Source organism: Pimephales promelas, chromosome 12 (assembly GCF_988280905.1).
Source record: "Pimephales promelas chromosome 12, fPimPro1.hap1.1, whole genome shotgun sequence".
Taxonomy (NCBI): Eukaryota; Metazoa; Chordata; class Actinopteri; order Cypriniformes; family Leuciscidae; genus Pimephales; species Pimephales promelas.
The window spans coordinates 31,182,852-31,207,540 of record NC_142780.1 but is presented as its reverse complement, the minus strand read 5'-3'; the positions used below and the strand labels follow the sequence as shown (position 1 = coordinate 31,207,540).

General features: G+C 38.0%; 1 protein-coding gene across 6 annotated transcripts in view; it reads left to right on the top strand.

Moving 5' to 3' along the window:
* Nucleotides 1-96: 96 nt before the first annotated feature.
* Nucleotides 97-24,689, top strand: part of arhgap33 (Rho GTPase activating protein 33) — a 59,596-nt gene continuing 35,003 nt past the window's right edge. For 2 of the 6 annotated variants that reach the window (XM_039650795.2, XM_039650794.2), the window contains exons 1-2: nucleotides 97-339; nucleotides 23,571-23,639. In XM_039650795.2, the coding sequence (XP_039506729.2) occupies nucleotides 321-339; nucleotides 23,571-23,639 (88 nt within the window). In that variant the 5' untranslated portion in view covers nucleotides 97-320. Of the gene's footprint in view, nucleotides 340-1,265; nucleotides 1,905-23,570; nucleotides 23,640-24,689 lie in introns of those variants that run through there. The other 4 variants (XM_039650798.2, XM_039650797.2, XM_089117978.1 and 1 more) reach the window with 4 other exon arrangements.

Sequence of the window (24,689 nt, the reverse complement as noted above, 5' to 3'; positions counted from 1 at the left end):
GAAACCACCAGGTGGCTCCCCAAAGTTATGAATGATGCATAATTCTTTGATCCTGTTGTAAACGTTAGTACACATAATAATATTTTTATAATATAAAGACATGATGATAAAATTACCATCTATTATTTTTTGGGAAAAGCTCTCATAGTCACTGTTGATAGGAAACCAAAAGATTTTCTCTCTAACCACAAACGCCCACTTGCATGTGCTTCTAAAATACTCGTTTCCTAAAGCTGATGTGAAAAAAGCAGAAATGGCTCGTGCATTAATCTGTCTGACAAACAACTGAGAATATACACAGATCACAACACCAGGAGAGAATGCATCGTAGAGCCACAAGTGAGTTTTAACTCTTAATCACAATTAGGATAGCTTTTCAGTTTAAATGTAATGTCTTATTGTTTTCAGGAGCCTGTTTACAAATGTATTTGTTCTGATTGTACTCTCTCTGTCTTTATGCTTTCACATTAATAGGTCTGTTTATCTGTTAACATTTCATATTTGGTTGTAGTGTCTCTTTTCACTAATTCACGTTTAGATGGTTTTACAGACAGTATTTGCTCCTTGAAATAAAGTGATGTGTTATATAAAAGCTCAAAACATATGTAATAGAAAAATGTCCTTTCTTAAAAGTTCTGTGGTGCATGATGGTATCAGATGATAATGTCATGGTACTGAAAAGTCGTCATATTAATGCTCTACAGTTCTACATATCGTAATACTGTGGTGAACATGTAATGTTGGAAGTATGATGTAATGTATCAGAGTATGGTATATTTCACAGTATATTTTGTGAGAGGTGGTACATGTTCAGAAACGTTAATATCACTGTACTCAGATATGCCTGCCCTGAGTATCCACTGACTATGCAAAAACAAAAAGTATGTGAATTTTGATAATAAGCTACACACAATTGATTAACATTAACTATGTTAGCCCATATGGTATTCCAAGATACTTCAAATAAAAGCGTTTTATTTGAATAGTAGTGACTTATTACCATATTTATGTAGCCTTTTGTATTTTTGGGTAGGCTATTTTGTTTAAATACCAAGCTACTTAAAAAAACCCCACAGTACTATAATTTTACATGTCCGTGTTTGCCATAACAACATATACCAATTACCACACAAGGGGGGTTATTCTCGGTAAATTCTTGCCTTCATTATTTTGTTAATTCTACTGGATGACGATTGCGCGCCTCCGCCCATTGATCAGCGGCGCGCTCCAGGCTTCCTTTTGTCCAACGGGCCACCTCAGTGGAACATTCCATTCTGGAAAAGAGGGGAGCACATCTTGGTTGTCTTTCCTAAAGTTTGACTTTGTTCAACAACACAGCGCTACTATCACTCACGGCGTAGACAGTTTTATTGGATTCTAAATATTTTGTAATGCAACGATATAAATCGTAAAAAAGTTCCCCGGTCGTGTTTGGGTGAAGCGAGGGCACCCGTAAGTTGTTTTGGGAGCGGCGAAGAACCCCTCAGTTCTCCCAGCGAGCAGTGAGATGAGATGGGCGGGAGAACACGCGGGGACGATGCTGCTGTTCCGGGGAATTTGATCGATTTGAGTCTCCTGTCTGAGTAATTTGTTTTTGGACGTCACAGTAGTAGCGATATGTATCTGTGCGGGATTTGTGGAGTTCTGTGAGGACGCGCTGGACATATTTACCTTCTCCTATTCCTCCTTTGGCTGTTTATTTGGGGGCTCTCCACTCTAACGTCTCTTCAGTCTCAGCGTCCGGTGGTGCTTTTGCGCGATCCAGGTCATTAACACACTATTGCGAAATAAAACCAGGATGTAAGGAAAAGGCGTTGATGTGGGAAGAAACTTTGGAAACGCATCCTGATCCAAACACGGAGCCCTGCTGGTCCCTCCCGCCTAAGCTGGAGATAGGGATGGTGGTAAGTTATATTTCTGCATTAAAACCTTCACAATCAACCCCAGTGTTTATTGGTTTTCCACAACAGGCCATTTCAATTGCCTCCACTTTCCCTCACGGATTGAGTTCTTTGTACAGATGCAGTTGTTGCCATTAGTTACAAGATCAGCATCAGCAACACACCACATCTGACAAACTGCTATTGTCCCTCATCTGATGTTGCTAGAAAGTGGTTCACTGTTTTTTTTGTGTGGGGTTTGAGCCCCTCCCTGTTAACCATTCCCACCCAGCCAGCCCAGCACTATTCCACTGGGAGTACAGCTTCTTTACTGGGTATAATTTCATTTATCTGCCATTGTGATGTGCTCATCATCTGAAACTGTTTCAATATGCATATGCTTCATCTTTTGTTTAGCTTCATCAAAGAGACCATCCTGATCTAACAAAGACATGTCCTGAAACTCCTTGTCCCCTCTTGAATATTCCAGGTGGCAGGATACATGCATTTAGACATTCTACAAAGGGTATTTGAGTCGTATAGACTAATGTTATAGATCTGATTAATGTTTGCTCAGTGGTTTGTTTAAAAGCAGTGGACTTGCCGGTTCTTTTGGAGACAAACTAAATCACAAACACACTCCGTTTGTTCATCCATATGGCTTGACTTCTTGGGAAAGCACAGGCCTGTGTTAATGCTCGGTCAACATTGGCTAAGACTAGTCATCGGTGGAAATGTAAAGTGTAGCTATAAAAGTCTTTGTACATCACCACAAAGAGTTGCAATAGCTTAAGGTAAATTCTATGATTTCGACATGTTAAAAAGTTGGGATGATAACATTCACTAGGGGTATGTTTACACAACATCGATATTGGCTTTCTAAAAACAAGTTTTTCTTTGCGTTTTTCACGCACAGACGACAATGTTGTTAAAATGAGCCACTATCTGTGAAAAACACTGTATTATTCATACCAGGCCAGTAGTTGGTGATGTCACTTCGTAAAGAAACACTGCACGTCTATATGCTGAACATGTAATACGCATGGCCGTCACCATTTTCACAAATTTGAGTTTTTGTAGTTTACACAGAGAAGATAATGGTATTCTTTTCAAAAACTTGCACTTTGAAACCCGCTTTTGAAAGTTTGAGTTTTCAGGCCACCAAAACACTGTGGTCGTGACTTGTGTGTTGTGTAAATGGCCCTTAACCATCAAAACCACATTTTATTTGTTGTCTTTTAGCGGCGGAGTTTCTTCTTTTGCCTGAAAACTGTTAGTTTTTCATCTGTACATTTAGTCAGTTTACTCTCTTGCTCTTGCTCTCATGTATTTTCAAACCATTATGACTTTCTTTCTGCTGTGGAACACCAAAGGAGAAGAATATTTAAAGAAAACAATGGAAGTGGATGGGGATCAGTGACTGTCAAGAAATCCATACAAAAGGTCACAAGTCAAGTTATAAAGTCATAAGACCAAAACAGTCAGATTAAAATTTAAAATCTTGCTAGGCAGCTGTGGTCTCTTTCATTGCATGGCAAAAGTAGCTTGGATATTCACAGAAGAAATTAACAGCAGAAGGAAAGTCTTACTGAAAGATGCAAGGATGAACAAATGAAATGATGACAACATTTTTATTTTTAGGTGCTCTGTACTTATGCCTATTTAAAGGCACAGTAAGTAATTTCTGAGAAACGCTGTTGAAATTTAAATCAACCCCTAAACAAAACTCTTGTAGCCAATATGATGGGGCGGAGATGGACATTTGCAGATAGATTGTAAAAAGAGAGATGGCTGAGGTATTACCTGAGGACGGTATTACCAATTATTTTTGGAATAAGAAGGGTTACGATCAGACAAGAGCTATGATCTATACGTGTAAAATATTTGAAAAGCTTTCCCGTGCTGGAAAGACGCGAGAGAGCGTGAAGGGCTGAAAACGAATACTGAGGTTGCTTTGATTGTGTTTAGGGCTGCAACAACTAATCGATAAAATCGATTATAATCGATTATGAAAATCGTTGTCAGCGAATGTCATTATCGATTAGTTGGTCTGATTACGTCACGGGGATTGTTTACATGGAACATGCGCTTCTTACATGCGCTTCATGAGGCGCACATGCAGTCTCTCTCCCTCGCCGCTCTACCCTGTCTCGCGCGCGCAACACGGACGGTTTGGAGCACATTATCTTCTGTCTCGCATGCGCGCTCTTGATTCCGTGAGTTTGAACTAATTTGCGGGCATCAGGAAACCGCTATCAATATGCAGCATACACGAAAATCATTCACCTTTCGGTAAATTCGCCGTTTTGAAACCAAAATAAGTGACCTATGTTAATCGTGTATACTTTATGAAGCCATACTATAGTATAATGTGAGATAGAAATGTAAATTTAAGTCATTAAATTCAAGTTAACCTGAGCTTTTCCCTCCACTGCGGCTGTCAGTCATTCTCTATTCGGTGTTCAAACAGCGCGTCGCGTTACAACAGTTAACACATGATGATCTCTTTCCAAGATGATTCAATGTTATTATTATAATTGATCCGTAGATAAAGGTCTATGATGGTTTTTCTATCTTGCTAGACTTTTATTGCTGTAACTTAATCACTTTCTACTGAGTGTCTGTTAGATCACAACACTATAGTAGAGTCGGCGCAGTATAATTGTTCTTCACGTGCACAGTAGCCTAACTGAAATTTAAAACTGTTAAAAGAAAAGTCTTAATAAACTATTGCATAGATCCTGAATAATACACAGTCAATATGTCTTTCTCTTTCTTTGGTGCTTTTAACTTGAATGCGGCGGACACTGAAGAGCTGCGCGCCGCCCTGTGACTCCGTGTTGCTTCAAGCGCATCATTCAGCGCTTGCGATGAGCATAAGCACTTTGTGCAGCTCTTTCATGATCATGTCATAATACTTTTGCGCAATGAAAGCTTATTAATAGCCTTTCTTGTTCTGTCCTATCTATTATATTTTGCGTCCTCACTAAACAGCTGTGCTTTACATTTAAAACAGTTGTGCATCTGATTTTTACGATGTTTTTCATGAATGTATAACAACAATACAAAGAGCAATGTGTACGTTTTACCAGAGTTAGTGCTACACTTATTGTCTCTTATTTGTTCCCCACTAAGGAATGTTTTTTTCACTAAATGTTCAGATTTTATAAAATTATTGTGCACTTGTGATATTTCTAGGCTAAGTTTTGCTGAGTTATCCACTAATCTAGTTTACAATAGCATTTTTGTCATAGGTTATGGTCATATATATCTTTTTATTTGTTGTTTTTCTTTATAATGAAGATGTCTGTATTAAGTAGATTGTTTAACACACAAAAGAGTGTGGTTTTTAGGGTTTTATTTTGTTATAATAAACAAAAAAAATGGAATATAATTTTTTATCCGATTAATCGATTAATCGAAAAAATAATCGTCCGATTAATCGATTATCAAAATAATCGTTAGTTGCAGCCCTAATTGTGTTCGATACGCGAGTAACATTGGTTTTTGCTTTTTACAGAACCAAGCTGTTGTATGCTGTTGTTGTTGATTCACCCATACTTGCGCAAGCTGTCTGATGCGCCGGATGTAGTGGTTGCCTTTGTTGCATGCTCATTATTTTGGGCGCTGAGCAGTATTGAATGGGTGTCTATTTCAAATATCAACATTTTTTTTCAGAAATTGGTTACTGCAACTTTAAGCTGTGTAAGTTAGTTTTAAGTAGGCCTAGGTGGAAAAAAAGTATAATTATCGCGATATAATTTTCCTCGGTAAAATGATAACAAGATAATGAACTATTTTTTTGGCCATATCGCCCAGCTCTAGTTTTAAGTCCATCCATAGTTGGAGTTAATAATGAAGTTAATTCCTCTTTGTTGATTTGATATCAGTGTTTTGTTAAGGTTGGGATTAATAGGTATGGTCAGATCTGGAACAGCATACAGAGAAAACTCATGACTAGTGTGACTGTGAGTGAGACACTGGGTGTGATTAGGCAGTTGGAGATCAAGGTGTTTAATTACCGCCACAGCATCCTGGTCTGGTGGAGAGTGTGTGTGGGAACTTGGCAGTGTGTCCGTGGACGTTCCTGTCTGCAAGATTCACAATGGATATTTGGGAGTCAGAAAGCCGTTCTTTTTCATTCTTGTGACTGGACTGATTGTATTTTCTTGACACTGGCAATCGTTTGGCAGCGAGTGCAGTGGAAATCAATACAGTTTGACTCTTAAGGCCCCGTCCACACTACTACGTTTTCATTTAAAAACGGAGAATTAAAACGAAAACAATCTCCATCCACACCAGCTTTTTATCTGCGTATTAGAAATGATCTCCGTCCACATTAAAACGACTGAAAACGCGGATCACGTGACCATTCACCAACACTGGGCATGCGCGTGCCGGTGTAAACAGTGATTGACGAATCAGGGAAGGATACGTCATGACTGAAAACACCCAATCATAGAGCCGAGCGTCAGCCTCTGCGTCAGCGTTTCTGAAATCCTCCGTTTTGTCCACACTAAAACGCCCTCCGGAGATTCAAAACGCAAAACGCTGCTGCAGCTAGGGCTGGGCGATATATCGAATATGTACGATGTATCGTTATATTTTTTGAAACGATATGGAATGAGGCAATACCGTTTATATCGATACAGTAGTTTGATATGAGCACATCTGAAAAATAGCGGAGATTGCAGTGTGAGCTGCTGCAGTGAAAGTAGCTAGGCTACGGGTACAATTTGTCCTAAACATGACACAAGCTTATATTAATTGCGTCAAAATCACTTTGATATATAGTTAACAAGTTTAAGGCAGCTGAGCTTGCCGCCCTGTCAAATGCTCTGACAGACACTGTTGCTGACTGACAGATATACTTGCGCTGTTTAATGCGTTTGAGATGTGGTGCTTTCCTCAGTGCTCAACTTACATTTCACATATTCTCCATCTGTAAATGTTAGAAAGTAAAGCAAATATGTCCATTTCACAACAAATATGTCCATGTCAGAAGAGGACGAGCTTCTGCAAGTGAATCTCCGCTAAAATTCATGCTTCCTTGAACGAGCGCCGGCGCGCGCATGCGCGTGAATAGTACTACGTAGTACGCAATAATTCTGACTAAAATAAACATATTGCTAAAATATTTGTTGTTGGAGAAAATAAATGTGCCATATGTGGAATTTTAAACCTACAAGTATATATTTTTAATGAAAGTGAAAGTGATTATAATGGGGTAATCAAATGCAGGCTAATATAATTAGTTTGTGCTTTTGTTTTTGTTTTTATTTTCATTTTTAGTTTAGCTTTTAGTCAATATAAAAACAAAAGCTTTTTGCACATAATATATTGCATAGCCTATATTATATTTGTTTCCATATCCTTCAATATCAACATTGTTTGTAGGATATCATTGGGCCGAATGTGAATATACTGTATATATATATATATATATTTTTTTTTTAATATAAAGATTTTCTTTATCTAAATAGAAAACGTAGAACGTACCGAGATATATATCGTATATCGCCATTTGACCAAAAAATATCGAGATATAATTTTTTGGCCATATCGCCCAGCCCTAGCTGCAGCGTTTCTAAACTTCGTTTTAGGTCTTTGTTTTTTCCGTTTTAGTCTGGACGGGAGGTGCAAACGTAGCAAAAGGTCTCCGTTTTTAAACGAAAACCCAGTAGTGTGGACGGGGCCTAATCTGGTCTAAAGCTACATGTAGACTATCTTGAGGACCAGGCACAATTTACTCGTTAATATTTAAAGAGCATAGGCTGTATACCAGAATACATTTACTTTATATAATTGACAAAAGCTTATTAAATTAAGGTTTCCAGTGCAAGCCTAGAGGATTAGTTCACTCAAAAATTACAATCGACGTTATTTATTCTTGTGTTTGGAGTCTTTACACAACTCTTTTTCATATTATAAATGGCTTGAACTATTGCAATTGAGTCATATAGACTAAGTTTATATTGTTTTTGGAGCTTGATAACTTGTCATTATGAAATGTTGGTGTATGGAAAAGCTGCATTTAATGTTATCCAAACGTTTTCCTTTGTGTTCCAAAGAAAATATAACCGCTCGTAGCCTATGTTTTAGGGATGCACCGATATGAAAATTTTTGCCGATACCGATAACCGATAATTCTTTATATTTGAAAGCCGATAACCGATATATCGGCCGATAAACTTAAATCCAAATTTTTATCTAATTTTGAGAGCCTGATTACAAATACAAAAGTCTCACAATTAAATCCATGTCCCAAACGCACAATTATAATGATGTTCTCATTATAGTGTTGTATAGCAAATATGACAGATTTGCGCTGCACATGTTGTACCGAACCATATTTTCATTTTTTTGAAGAGATTTCAATCATATTTCAAGAAATTCAAAAACATAAACAGTGCTCAACAAGTGTCTCAGCTGAAGGGAATAATACATTATTTATCGGTTTTAATATATCGGCCACATTTTCTTACCAGGCCGATAACGATAACGTTAAAAATGAACATATATCGTCCGATACCGATATGCTGGCTGATATATCGTGCATCCCTACTAGGTAGAACAAGTAAATATAAAATATTAATGGAGTAAAGGTGTTATACAATAATAGTTCACCCAAAAATGGAAATTTTGTGGTTCCAAACTTGTATGAGTTTCTTTTTCTGTAGAATATAAAAGAAGATATTTTGGATAACCAGACAGCTGATGGCAGCCATTGACTTCCATAGTAGGAAAAAAAATGCTATGGAAGTCAATGGCTACTGTAAACTCACCAACATTCTTCAAAATATCTTCTTTTGTGTTCAACAGAAGAAAGAAACTCATACAGATTTGGAACGGATTTTAATTTCTTGAGTGGACTTACGATTGTTTTAATCGCATTGATGACCTGTCAACACTGTTATGTTATGTTATATCTGAATTTTTTTTTGATCTTTCAATAGCAAAGCCCATTTGGAACCACAAAGGAAGGATGTAAATTAAAAGGAGCCTATCAATATGCAAATAGAGCCCCACACGGAGACATGAATAGAGCATCACGTGCTCATAACCTCAGAGAACATGCTGTTTGCATCAGAGACAGCTGTGTTACGCAACCTGCGCCTCCATCCTTCACTGCAACTTGGGCTGCTGCAATTACATAAAGATCTCATGTATGTTAAAGAGAGAGGTCTGAGAGAAGGGGAATAATGCCCGCCAATCTTCATTTCCATCATCTCATCCGTTTCCTGTTTACCGATCGAGTCGTGCGTCTCTCAGACACGTCCTCCAACTGCTCTTTTCTCCTACTATGAAAAGGTTGCACATCTTTCTAGTGCATTCTATGTTTTGCAGTTGCATCACTTGGATTACGTTTTAAAGGTTTTATATGAAGGTTAATTTAGGGATTCACTCACAATTTGCTGTTGTATTGGTGGTAAATGATGGGGTGTAACAACACAACATATCGTGTCACTATATATCGCACACAAAAATGTATCGTGGATAGTGACAACAGACAAGCCGTGTGCTCAACAGAAGAAAGAAACTCATACTGGTTTGGAACAACAATTTTTGGGTGAACTATCCCTTTAAGGATCTGTGTATTAAATGGAGAACTAATATTTCATTCCCATGAATTATTGAGCCCTGTAGCTGGCCTACAGTTATTCTACATCATCAAAATGAGCATCTGAGTGGCGTATTCATCTCTGTGCTAGAAAGCCTGTGATGTCATTGTAGCTTTGTATTTCTCTTGTTTTCATTCTGTGCAGTGATTCTGTGCTTTAAGTTGCTCTCGTCTTAGGTTGGTGTCTGGGCTTCAAGCTCAAAGAGTATTTTAGATCTTAACAAAAGAGACTAAGGAACAAAGTGAACATAGTGTTTGAGATGGTGCTTGTGTGATGGTGTTTTAGATGTACTGGAGTTGTATTGTTATTGTACAAAAACTTAGTGCAGTTCTAAGGGTAAACACTGACTAAATAACAAAGATATGTTGTGAATCTTTTTTTTTAACCACTGATATCTTGAGAGCAGACATGCATAAAATTGCCTAAATATTTGCAAAAATCTTACGAAATGTATTAATTTTTATGAAAAAAATTGGAGTCATAATAGAAAACAGAAACCATGCATAATAAGAGGGTTTCAGTAGATTGTGGAAATTAACCAATGGGGAACTACAACGAGTGATGATTGGCCAATTGGACACAATTATTGACCAATGTCAATAATCTAAATATGGCCAAATAGCAGCCAATATTTTTGTCTCAAAATCTAAATTATTTCCAAATCACAGGTTTTGCCTAAAATATTTTGTAGAGGGTTAAACGTAACGTAATTGGCAAAGTTGGCGTCAATTTCAAAATATAAAGAAAAAAAATAAATAAACCATTCGTAGTTTCGGTGGAGATATGGATGCAATAAACTAAAAAAGTGCACAAAACCTAATTTTCTCATTTTCTGACAGTATCCACAAGTTTCCTACGCCCCATGAGGCCTTGCGTCAAAAGTGGGCGCGACTTCCGGTTGGAAGTAAACAAAGCGCGACTTGACATGCTTAACACTCGTTCATTCAACAGTTGACAGTCATTCAAGTTATAGCGATCCAAACTAGCTAACGATGTGGGAACACAACCTCAACGAAATTAAAAAGGCTGAAATAACACTACCTTTACCCTCCGCAGTCGTTGATTGGGAGTAAGTATTATAATAACATTATTAATTATCAATACTCATCAAGGCATGGTGACAGACAGATGTGCGAGCTGACAAACAATTCAAGTAAAAAAATACACACTTAGTCATTGTGCTTTGGAGTTTATTCAAAATTATAAATGAATGTGCTGCTTGAATACATTAACTGGCACATTTGGTATTCTGTCAACACAGGCTTTGATCCTGAGTTTAGGTGTAACATCAGTAGCGAACAGCCAAACACATGCTGATAGAGTTTATAGAATATTAAGAATTTAAACTAATGTACACAGGAAGATTCGTCGTCTTTTGGGAGGTGATGGAAACTAACGTTACAGTCGTTGGCAGGATCAGAGACGGGCTCTGGCAGGATCACTCGTTTTCAGCTTATGTTCAAAACAATCATCACGTTTAAGCCACTGAACTAGTTTAGTCCGGTTATACATACAACCGCGAACAGCACATCTTGTCCCTGAGCTCCGTAACGACATCTCTCATAAAGATTTGCGTCTTTAAATAGTAAAATAATTCTCCGAAAAACAGCTAGCATCTTCGCTAACTAACACACAAAATACCATTGGAATGCTACTTCCGTCGCGTCACCGGAAGTTTCATCCACTTTATTTTTTACAGGAGCGCCCCTCGGAAACTTGTGGATAGAATCTAGATTGTGTCTTTCTCAGTAATAAAGTGTCAGTCAGATTTCTTGTTGGCATGTTCAATTTCAGTGTTGCAATTAAAGTATTTGTTTTATTGTTATTCTTTTTACAGATAATATCAGTTATAATTCTCAAGACATACTGTAGGAACTAAGTGTCTATAAAATCCCCTTTAAAATCAGTAATTTTGACAATTGTGACAAAAGTTATTTTATTTTGGTCATGAAAGAACGTTAAACTAGATAAGTGGTAAATATTTCTGTGGTATTACTTATTTCATTATTCTTGAGCAGACACAGCTGTGCCAGTGACCTCTTTCCCAGGCTTAAAGGCCATTGCACACCGAGTCCGAAATTCGCATCCGAAATTTTCGCACGTTAAAAAAAAAATTCGACCTCACGTTATGTCAGTCACGCTTGCACACCGCCTCCGAAACTTTCGTCCGTCATAAAATTAATCGGATCGGGTTCGATTTTCTGCGTTTTTCGCATCCAGAGCCAGCATTTTGAGAGGTCTTTTGACAATTCAGGGCCAGGGGGAGCTCGTCCTCAAATCATTGCACATATGCGCCGTGCTTTCAGTTTCGGTTTTCAATTCGATCAAGTGTTTATGTTCTCTTCTTTATATTGGATTATGAAATTAATAAACCTCCCCTTTCAATCAGATTGAAATTTAGGATCGAATAAGGTGTGATTGAGCAGCCTATTCGATAACTAATGTATTATTTGGGCACAATATACACAATAACAGCCTAGCTGTTCTGTCTGCCCAGCGCTTCCACCGGGCCGCGCGCGGGTGTGTGTATGTCCGTGTGTGTGTCCATACCTGGTCCATTTCAGACACACTGCCAGTCTCCGTTCAGAATCGATTGGTTCACGGAAATTGGTGGTCTTGTTTTTAATATGTGGCTCCAGAATCGCTAGCAAAGCATCGAACTGTCCCACTGACATTCTGAGGTAATAATTTTGAATCGCTCAGGATAAATTCGCAACTCCTTGATAAGGAACTCTCCTTCCTCTCGGCGCAATTTCAGGATTGGATGGACGCAATATTTTCTCTTTCTTCCCTTTTCAATAAGAGAGAGGGCAAAAATCATCCTCACTGCTTGACGAATCCATTTGGTATTTTTGCGTTTTTTCCCGCAAAGGTTTAAGAAATACGCAACGGACTCGGTGTGCAAGGTTTCTATGCGTGACGAATTTTTAAGCTGACGAACACGAAAATACGCATACGAATATTTCGTGCTCGGTGTGCAATGGCCTTAAGTTAGATATGAGCGCTGATGCCCCCGGGGCAAATGACACCGAATTCAGTTCAGCCACTGGAGTCATTCTGCCCTGTCAGCCCACATTTTCTCATAGACTGTGTGTGAGCCTCATTCTTGAACATATCTTTAAATTCTCTCACTGAATCTCATAAGAGTATTCTTGGGGATGAAGATTTCGTTCATTTAACCCTTTTATATTCTAGTCTTCAAGAAGGATGGTGTGATAATTTTCGTAGATTGTGATTATCGGGCCAGTTCTGCATTGTTACCACATCCTTGTTTGTTTTCCTTGGTTACTTAAATATTTGTTTTTTCTGTTTTGTTTTAGTTTTTAAATATTAAAAGGCTGATTAATTGAGGCTAAGTTAACATGGGTCCCAAGTTAACATGATCTACTTTATAATAGTTAGGGGTTCATAATATTTGTTTTTGAAAAATGTTTCTAATTCTCACCAAGTCCGCATTTATTTGGTTAAACATGGAGTAAAAATAGAAATAATCATAGAACTGTTTTCAGTTTGAATATATTTAAAAATCTAGGCTAGAGTGAACAAAATTATAAACGCAACACTTTTGGTTTTGCCCCCATTTTTCATGAGCTGAACTCAAAGACCTAAGACTTTTTCTATTTACACAAATTTCTAAATCTGTGTTAGTAAGCACTTCTCCTTTGCCGAGATAATATGGCATATCAAGATGCTGACAGTATGATTATTGCACAGGTGTGCCTTAGGCTGGCCACAACAAAAGGCCACTCTAAAATGTGCAGTTTTACTGTATTGCACCCGCCCCCATCCACCTTTTTCCTGGAAAACAATGACATGATTTTGACTGAAGAACTTTTCAAATCAATATTTTGATCTTGTGCTTGAATCTGAATGGTTAAAATCACTTGATTGTTTAAATTGACAAGACGCGTGCAAATGATAAACTTTCATGGTGACAATGCAGCACTGGCCCAATTGCGTCAAAAGTGACAAATCCGTCAACTGTCCCTAGCGTCTTTCACGCTGGCCTCGACCCCCGAGCCATCGGGCAGTCCTTATTATCGAGTCCTGTTGTTTAGCCTACAGTATGGAAATATAGGGCTATCTCTTCTCTCTTGGCTCATGTAAACTCACTTCTCTGTGGGGCTATGTTGCATTTCCTTCGGTGGGTTTATGCTGTGGTTCAACCTCTCGTCATACTGCTCAGAGTAAAATTTATGCCCTTGAGGTCTGCATGTTTAGCACATGAAGGAAATCGTGAGTTTTTTTTGGTCTTTTCTCACAGCTTATGGACTCTAGAGTCCATTTCAACACCATCTTAAGTTTCAGCCTCCAAGTTTCCCATCACGTCATAGCCGTGCATTTGCTACTGCGTTCAGCAGGAGCGGTTTCGCATTCCTCGCTACACTTCATTTATCTGTGTTTTATTTTGAATGAATGAAGTAAAAGCTCTAAAACAGTCGCAGGTCTTGTAAAAGCAGCTGCTTTGAACTCGAGCCCAGGGGAACTTTGCCAACACAAATGGGCTTTGCCCATCCCCACCGCTACATGCATTGCATACATCATGTAGCTCTCTTTGTGGATGCTAACGTGGTAACTTGTGAGTGGAATGATGTTTAACACCCTGACATTCATTTCACACAGTTAATAATAGTTTACCCCAAAATAAAAATTGTCTCATGTTGTTCCTTCCAACCCTGTATTATGTATTTTCTTCTTCTTTGCAACACAAAAAGAGAAGTTAGGTTGAATAAGCAAGCTTATAAGCTTTTTTGTTGCCGTGCAATGAAAGTGGATGTTTATTTATAGTGTCAAGACTCAAGATTTTTTATTTTAATTAAATTTTTTTGCGACCATCATCAACTTTTGATGTATGGAAAAGAGCACGATGAATATTCTGCATAGTAGCACATTTTGTGTTTATAAAAATTAATATCGGTGTCAAAATAAGTTAGATAGTAGTAAGATAAGTAAATGGGTAAATTAATCTTGGATAAACTATTTACTTATTTTGCCATTACTATTTAATTTTACTAATAGTCTCTGTAAATGACAGAGAAAGACTTTTGAAATGTATTAATTTATAAATTAAATACAGATGTGACTAACAAAATAATATAGTAATACTAGTAGTAATAATAAAAATACTACACTAGTAATAATAACAATGATGATATTAATAATAAAAAGGTTTTGTTTATTTAATTTTGCATAAAAAGGATCTAAATACTTTAAAACTGCCAAAATATAATTTTAAGTCTCTCCGCTTTTTTTAAATGATAGATTTTGGTAGATTTTTAAATATTTGAGGTAAAGTTGAGAATTCAAACTTTTAGACAAAAATAATGATTTATTGCAACTATTTTAATCTGAAGGCAACTTTCATCCTATTACGATCTGCTTTAACTCTGTCACTGTTTTATTCCATCATTGGCACTTATTCGCTCCAATATGCTCATGCAAACAGACAAACGCTTTGTCTAACTGCAGAGACTTCTTCTCTCCTAGCCTCTCTCCATCATTTCCTCGTTTTTTTGTCGTCTTTTCTTCCTCCTACTCTCACGTGGCCCCAGCTGGGATGCAGAGAGAGTGTTTAGTATGCCAGCAGCGCTTCTGGGCCTTCCTGATTCTCCATAGAAAGCAGGACAGAACGTGAGAAGGGGGGGTTACAACGCCACAGTGGACTGTGGGAGCAGAGTTTCTAAGATCCGCTCCAGGAATGTCCATGATTCATTTGACCTTGCTTTTACCCTATCCCCAGTTGTCCCTTGTCATCCCAGGCACATGAGCTCTGTCCCATGCTAGTGTCTGAGGGGAGTGTAGATGGAGGTTTTGGAGCAGTTGCTTCCCCGGGTGAGCATTCAGAACTTGCGGGGACAGACGTGGATGGTGGTAGATCTATGAATGAGGTCCTTTAAAGTGCTGGGGGTTGGGTGGGATCTTTAAGAAGGGGCTGAGGAAGGAGTAGGGGGATCCAGGGGCCATTAGAAGCCATGGGTGAATGGGAAGGCCAAGGCTGCTTTGTTCTGAGGTTGAAGGGCCCTGGGGCGAAAGTGGAACACAACAGAAATTTACAGGACCACATTAGGTGAGGGATGGAGAGGAAGTTTCCTAATACAACAAGAACTGAACCTTACGAAGTGGTTCTCAACTGATGACCCAAAAATGAATCGGAGGTCTGTACTAAAAATTGTTTTGAAAATTGAATTAAGAAACTAACATTTTTCCATCCTTTTTTTTACATTTTTTTTTTATTAGGGACATGAACAATTCTGTCTTGATAGAGCACTTGATCTCCAAAGTAAAAATCTGTGTGCTGAAGCAAATTGCTATGTTTGCTATACTAATGGCAAATGATTTAAACTTGCATTTTAAGCCACTGACACATCTGAAGCTTGGATCTATAATTTTCCAGGATGATTGATACAGTGGTTCAGTGGTTGTTATGAAGTGATTCAGAAAAAAAAGAAGATATTTTCAGAGTATTCTTTTTAATCATTTATTTGAACTGAGAGAAAGAGAACTAAAGCTGAGGTGAGTGACATGTAAACTCCTCGTTTGACAATGTATATAACCCGAAAACTTTGTGATAAACTTTAGTATTTGATAGGGCTTTCAAACGATTAATCACATCCAAAATAAAAGTTTTTGTTTACATAATATGTGGGTACGCTGTGTATAATTATTTTGTGTATATATAAAAATACACACATGCATGTATATTTAAGAAAAAAATATTATATATAAAATATATATAATATAAATTATATATAAATCTATATACAGTATATACATGAAAATATTTCTTAAATATATACAAGCATATGTGTGTGTGTGTATATACACTCACCGGCCACTTTATTAGGTACCCCATGCTAGTAACGGGTTGGACCCCCTTTTGCCTTCAGAACTGCCTCAATTCTTCGTGGCATAGATTCAACAAGGTGCTGGAAGCATTCCTCAGGGAGTTTGGTCCATATTGACATGATGGCATCACACAGTTGCCGCAGATTTGTCGGCTGCACATCCATGATGCGAATCTCCCATTCCACCACATCCCAAAGATGCTCTATTGGATTGAGATCTGGTGACTGTGGAGGCCATTTGAGTACAGCGAACTCATTGTCATGTTCAAGAAACCAGTCTGAGATGATTCCAGCTTTATGACATGGCGCATTATCCTGCTGAAAGTAGCCATCAGAAGTTGGGTACATTGTGGTTATAAAGGGATGGACATGGTCAGCAACAATACTCAGGTAGGCTGTGGTGTTGTAACGATGCTCAATTGGTACCAAGGGGCCCAAAGAGTGCCAAGAAAATATTCCCCACACCATGACACCACCACCACCAGCCTGAACCGTTGATACAAGGCAGGATGGATCCATGCTTTCATGTTGTAGACGCCAAATTCTGACCCTACCATCCGAATGTCGCAGCAGAAATCGAGACTCATCAGACCGGGCAACGTTTTTCCAATCTTCTATTGTCCAATTTCGATGAGCTTGTGCAAATTGTAGCCTCAGTTTCCTGTTCTTAGCTGAAAGGAGTGGCACCCGGTGTGGTCTTCTGCTGCTGTAGCCCATCTGCCTCAAAGTTTGACGTACTGTGCGTTCAGAGATGCTCTTCTGCCCACCTTGGTTGTAACGGGTGGTTATTTGAGTCACTGTTGCCCTTCTATCAGCTCGAACCAGTCTGGCCATTCTCCTCTGACCTCTGGCATCAACAAGGCATTTCCGCCCACAGAACTGCCGCTCACTGGATGTTTTTTCTTTTTCGGACCATTCTCTGTAAACCCTAGAGATGGTTGTGCGTGAAAATCCCAGTAGATTAGCAGTTTCTGAAATACTCAGACCAGCCCTTCTGGCACCAACAATCATGCCACGTTCAAAGTCACTCAAATCACCTTTCTTCCCCATACTGATGCTCGGTTTGAACTGCAGGAGATTGTCTTGACCATGTCTACATGCCTAAATGCACTGAGTTGCCGCCATGTGATTGGCTGCTTAGAAATTAAGTGTTAACGAGCAGTTGGACAGGTGTACCTAATAAAGTGGCCGGTGAGTGTATATATATATATATATATATATATATATATATAATTAATAATTAAATTGTACAAAAATTAATTTTGGGTGCGATTAATCGTTTGACAGCCCTAGTATTTAACTACAAAAATGCAATGTAAAATGCAGGTACTTCTGAAAAAACAAATCTCTCTGGCTTCTCTTTTGAATCATGTTTTTAAGATCTGAAACTCTCGAAAAATATTGATTCACTAAAATGCATCTGTCTACTTATCATGCTATTATCAATTGTGTTCTGCTGTTATCTCGAATTTCTCTGTTTTTGCATGTACTGTCAGTCAGTTTAGTGTTTAAGTTCCTTTTAATATCTCTGAGACTTGGATGTAAGGTTCTCCGGGATGTATGATACAGTGATTCACAAACAAATAGTTCGTTTTAATGATTCAGTTGAAATTGTTTATTCGCTCAACTGCAAAGTTGAACTAAAACTGTTGCTATTGGTAAACAATTGAAAAGTGATATCTAAACCATTAGATATATTTTTATTGGGTATTTTTATCTAAACCATTTTATTAAACTTCAAAAATGCAATGTAAAATGCTTTACAAGGATCATTTTGAGGAGATTGAACTTTTAAATAAAAAAAAATTGGGGGCCTTGAGATCCAAACGGTCCAAATTAATTGACCAATTTTGATTCTTTATGTTATAGTGGACACTGTTATCTTGGATTCCTCTGTTTTTGAACATTCTGTCAGTCAGTTTTGTGTTTCAGCTTTGTTTGGCATCTTCATGGTGAGGAGTCATTGAGCAGAACGCACCCTCCCCCTGCCCGTTCTGTCATTTCAGAGCACAATTCCCACATGCACACTTGTAGAGTCAGTCTGGACTTCTTCTGCTCTGATTTTCAGTTAGGCCTGGGTGGTATGATGATATACACCCTATCACGGTAACTGGTTAAGATACTGCTATGCCATTTATACCTTGGTAGATGTACAGTATTTGTGCTGACTGTGCACCCATTTTCAAATCCACCTGGCTTGCCTTTCCAATAAGAAAAAAGTACAGTTCTGTTGCTTCTTTAAAGGGATACTCCACTTTTTTTTGGAAATAGGCTCATTTTTCAACTCCCCCAGAGTTTACCGTTTTCGAATCCATTCAGCCGATTTTCTGATATTTAGAAGAATATCAGTAACCAGACAGTTTCTGGTCTCATTGACTACCAATAGTATTTTCTTCCTACTATGGAAGTCATTGAGACCAGAAACTGTCTGGTTACTGATATTCTTCTAAATATCAGAAAATCGGTTCTGGGTGAGTTGTTAAATGAGCCTATTTCCAAAAAAAGTGGAGTATCCCTTTAAAGTTCCATGTAGGGGTGGGCGATATGGCAAAAATATCATATCACAATTTTGTTCAGAGAGGATTGTGAGCTAATGTGACGAGTGAGTGAGAGGAGGCGGGTATGTGTCAATTTGCAATAAGAGAACAAGAATGCACATCTTTTATCGGTGTATCAATACAGCAGAAAAGGAGTATTGGAGTCATTTCATATTCCATAATCCCGTGCGAATATACCCGCTGTAAATATTTAGTAATTTCCTGTTTAAATGCAGTTTTCTGCATTTTTTTTTTCCAAGTATGGAGACGCTTGAAAAAGCATTCAGTTGCGTTCTAGATGTTGGGACAAGTCTGTGTCAACTTGAGTCTTTTCCACATACCATTAAGATCAGAAAGGAGATCGAAAGCACTTGTTAGAGGCACGAAACATCTTTTAGTGTTAGGTAAGTGCCTATTAACAACACAATCCAATCTGAAGTTAATTAATACATAGTTTGGCCGGACATAACGTTTTTATATGTATAATTATAGGTTGTTTGCGCCAGTGATATTAGGAAGCAACGTAATGCGCAAATGACGACAGGAGGGTGACGGCGATGCACAAATCGAGTTCTTCCACTTCTGAGATATCTTATCCCGTGCGAATTGGCCATTACAGACGTCCTATGGTAAAAGTACATTACTCCATCTACCCTTGTAAAGTTAATCCCGTCCGAATATGGTTTTAGGCAATGTAAGTACACATAAGTGCACTTACATTAAAGTAAAGTGCAACCAATATTATTATACAACATGAATATGATAATTCAGTATTATGCCGTCTGATACCATCACTGACTGTACTAGTAGCACCACAGTACTTCTTTGTGAGAGAAGTGTATTTGTCAGACCATTACATCTTACTGGAATGTGCTCGCTTGGGCTTTTTCTGAAACGGGATCCACAAACTCCACTTATAATCTGTCTTTTAATGGTCTTGGGAAAAAGCTGCTTAGGCTTGGAGATTTGGAGGTGGGGTTTCGGGTGTTGACTCTCCAAGACAATTGACAATAGCATGTATAGCCTCTTCTGCTTGAGTGACTTAATAGCCGCTGTCCTATTGTCTTGTTTTGAGGTCAGATCCAGGACACCTGCTGCGAGCAGAGACCGAAAAACAATGATCATAATGGCCAGTTCCAGTTTGATAATATCTGAGGGTCATGTTTTCAAGTCGTTAGTTTCGTTACCGCTATTAACCTCTCTAAACCCATTTTGTTTACCTGCGGCATGTCCTTAATCAGAGCGTGTAGAGGACGATCGATATGGCTCGCAGGGAAGGGTGTATAAATGCAGCAACTTGGCAGTGCTCTGATGAAAATTCAATAATAATCAATGACGTATATTTTGTTTACCATATTTAAGAATGATTCAAATAGGACAGTCAGGTTGATTTCCCCCCCATTTCATCCTAACAGCCATTAAAAATGTGAAGGAAGGAATCATATTTAAGTTTATGCATCAATATAACAATAGCATTGTTTGACATAGGCCAGACACTGACTTGTGAACTTTTGTGAATGATGATGCTTTGCATTTTAATCGTTAATAATTTGATTTGAATGGTTATGAATAGATTCATTTAAAACAATGAATCGAACATCTTTAGGAAAAAAACGTTTTTTAGTGTTGAAAGAAGTCTCTTATACTTTCTAAAGCTGTATACTTTCTAAAGCTGTTATTTGATCAAAAATACAGTAAAAGCAATAATATTGTGGAATATTATTACAATTTTAAACATATATTAATTTAATATGTAATTTATTACTTTGATGCAAAGTTGAATTTTCAGCATCATAACTCCAGTCTTCAGTGTCACATGTTCCTTCAGAAATCATTCTAATATGCTGTTTTGTGGCTCAAGAAACATTTATCAATGTTGAAAACAGTTGTGTTTAATATTTTTGTGTAACTGTCAGAGCAAATATTTACACTCCTGCTCGTAAGGTCAAATGGCAGAATGGTGTGTACGTGCGCGTGTCTGTGTGTGTACAGCAGAACTACTCTGACAGCACAGAGAGACTGTGGGAGGAAGTGACAATAATAGTGTGTGTGTATGTGTGACCCATTTTATCCAGCGCACCTACAAGTAGACTTCAGCGTGTGCTTTACTGGACATAGCTTGGGCTGCGTGTGGCTATTACCAGGGACACCACATATACTGTGCGCACTGTTCATTTGAATATTTCTCTCTCTACATCCATCCTGGTTTCTTTATTTAACAACCATGTGGTTTCACCCTTTACACACATGCACACATTGAGCCTTTCTCTATGGCTAAAGCCCGCGCTGTTACTATAGAGACGCTGCCCACATGATGATACGGACTTTGACAGCACGACTTCGCTATAATAAGCCTCTCTCGCTCTACTCTATATCAGCACAATTCGGCCACGTTAAGATGACAGCTGACAATTGCTAGCAGCTTTACTATGGTGACCCACAACCTTCCCCTTGGTAAAAATGCACTGGTACTATGATACACAAAGTATGTTGTTTGTATGCAAATAGTATGAGGTAATGCCTATTTTTGGATTCTTTAAATTTAGTTTCTTCCTAATTTAGTTTCTATTATTATTTGGAACCCGTCTTATTTATAATAATCTTAAGAATGATGTAAGATTCTACTGGATATACAGAATTTTAGTTAGGCCTTGTCCACGCTGAGTTTTTCCCAATGCGTTTAAAAAAAAAAAATCCCGTCCACATGAAAACGCAAAAACACGCTATCAAGTGCTGTCAAGAGCATGACACACCAGCAGGCGGCGATATAACCCTAGCCGTAATGCGACGTTGGCCAATCAGAAGCCTAACAAGTTATTACAGGTTTCGGAAAGGCGGTTAACAGCGCAGCACGGGCGCACACTCTGACGTCGCAAGGCAAAAATCTCAGTTTTACGGTCTATACGACAACACTGTAACTTGTAAACGTTTCTGAAAATCCTCTCCCTGGCAGGGGTTTTCAAAAATGTTTCCATGTGGATGAACGGCCTAACCGTGTAAAAATAGTCGCGGTTACAAAAATATATAACCGGACAAGGCCTTAATCTCTGTTAGGATATTTAAAAAAAAAATATGGATGGATTACCAAAAAGTTTGTTTGGTTATTTATTTAACTTTTTGTTTGTGTAGTTTTTAATTTTATATAAACAAACTAATTTAATAATAAATAAAAACATTTTTATTTATTAGATTTTTGTTTTTTTTGTTTGAGTGTTTCTTCTAGCATATTAAACCTCTTAGAGGTATATAAAGCAATAGGCTATATCAAACGTAATAACAGATCCTCAGCTTTTAAACAAAACGACAACAAAAAACATTTTATTCTAGCTTTATGACTTTTTAAGTGTGTTTTTATTAAAGAAAGCAACATTTTGAACAAAAAGCTGAGAATCAAATTTGTCAAAGCCTACAATATAAATAAGCAGTGCTTCTATCGCTTGTTTCTGCTTCTTCTTAGCCTGTGTTTTGATCCTGAGATTCTGCTCTCTTTCAGAAGATCTGTAATAGCGCCCTCTACCGTATGAAAACATGGATTCATGTACAATTCAATCAATGGAAGGGAAGCATTGTGTTATTAATGACAGAAAATTCTGTCGATGGTTGGGAAAGAATTAACTTAAGCCATTGATATAGTGCATAATCTTCTGAAGTGATTATTCTGATTAAACTCCTTAAATAGACTCCGTAAATAATAGAGTTTGGAACTTCTTTATTTTTGGCTTTTTGGGGAAAAAGACTTGAATATTTACTAAGTAAAGTTCATACATAGTATTATTATATTTTGAGCAAGCATTATAATTAACATTGCAAGAAATAGCACTAATTAGCATAAATGAATTCCTTCTTTGCTCAGTTTGCTCTTTCAGGTCCACTAATGTACTGCCACAGCACCAGTTTGAAGATATTAGTTAAATAAACTTATATACTGAGGTTTATTACCACCAGAGTAACTCAATAATGTATGTTCATTATGTATATCGGGACGGCGTGCTTGCAACGCCTTAGCCAAGCATTCATGTTCGTGCACTTGAGTTAAAGTTGTTTTTTGGCTTTAAAGTCTTTAACTGGCTGCACTTAGCATAACTCTCACACAGGCCAAAAAATGCTCCCTACAAAAACACACTCCATTCCTACATCACTCGTTGCCATGGTTGCAGAATACTCCCCATACCAGAGAATTCCTGCCTGGAGGTCTCATGGATTCTTTGCGTTTGTTTACTGCTGTCTGCAGTAGTTCAGCTCTACATGAGGCTGACCTTCAAAAGCACACGGCCTTTCATGTCTTTACAGTTTATTTAATTCATTCACTTAAAGACATGCTCTTAAAATCTTTCGTGCACAACTTTTATTTCTCTCGCCGACCAGACAAACATATAAATGTCAGGATAATAAAGTAGTTGTGGTGTTTAAATACAATACAATAAAACTATACAGGGGCAACTGGAGAATTATTCCTTGTTGTGCACTAGTTGCACATTTGCTAATTTCAGCATGCAGATGCAGTGTAACTTTCTCTCATATAAGCCTTTCTCACTGTGTTTTGCTGATCTTGTTATAATGCTGACTCATTCATGCTTTTTCAAAATCCACAGTGTTTGGACAATGGCAGGTCATTGTGTGTTTTAGTTTAGAGTGCAGACTAATGGCTGACATTAAATGGCCTTTATTCTCCTTTTCTGTGTCAAGTGTCAGGACCCCAGTGGGTTCGGAAATGCGCCATGTTTGTGAGAGCGATGAGCCTGGCGGACATGTCCGGTAAGTGCCGCTCCGCATCCAAACGCACTTCACACACAGGATGGGATCAACTCTGACTCTGTTTACAGTGAGAAAGAGGAATAGTAAAATGGTAAAATGCTGTATTAAGATGATTAAGATGCTTTTGATGAATAACAGGGCTTGAACCCATCCCTGCCTATGCTCTTACTGTGCATGTCATTTTTGTTTTTTATTGAGTCTCATTCACTCATAATTGCTTAAGTTACTGTTGATAATTCCAGAATATTCTTAATCAGGAAGGGCGTGTCTACAGGAAGTGATTGGCATAATACACACCCATGTTCAAAATAGGGCTTTCGTAAACCTCACTCTAAAAAATGCTGGGTTGTTTTAACCCAACTTTGGGTCAAATATGGACAAACCCAGCCATTGGGTTAAATTTTTTAAATTACATTTTTAACCCTATGTTTGGGTTTGTCCATATTTGATGCAAAGTTTGGTTAAAACAAGCCAACCTTTTTAGAGTGTACTGTATAAATGTCAATCTCTGCATATGATTTCATATTTTTAGTGTATCAAATTTCAAAACTATTTGAGATGCAACTAGTTAAAGATATAGTAGTCGTATTCTAAATTTGAAATTTCAGAGACATTTCATGGACTCATTTAAGGCCCTGTTTACACGAGAACGCTCGCGGGTGAAAACGTAAAAATATTTTATTGGATGTGCCTTTCGTTTACACGGTGACGGCTTAAAAACGCTAAAAAGTGAAACCACCCTCCAGAGTGGAAATCTTAAAAACGCTCCACCGTCGCGTTCCCGTGTAAAGGGTAAAAACGCAAAAGTCTGCTTGACAGTGAAGGTTGTACGCAGGCAACCTTGGACTTGGTGTTGTTGTGTGGTAGTGCTCCACATTGCCACCTAGCCGCCTGGAGTGCACACTACATTGAATTTCACACACTTTCGCGTCACCGTATGCACGCGGATTTCCCACCCAAAACGCTCGTCTAAACGCAGAATAAAAAGTGATAACACAACGCCACTTTTGCTTTTTCTCTTCAGAATCGTTTCCGTGTAAACATAGCCTA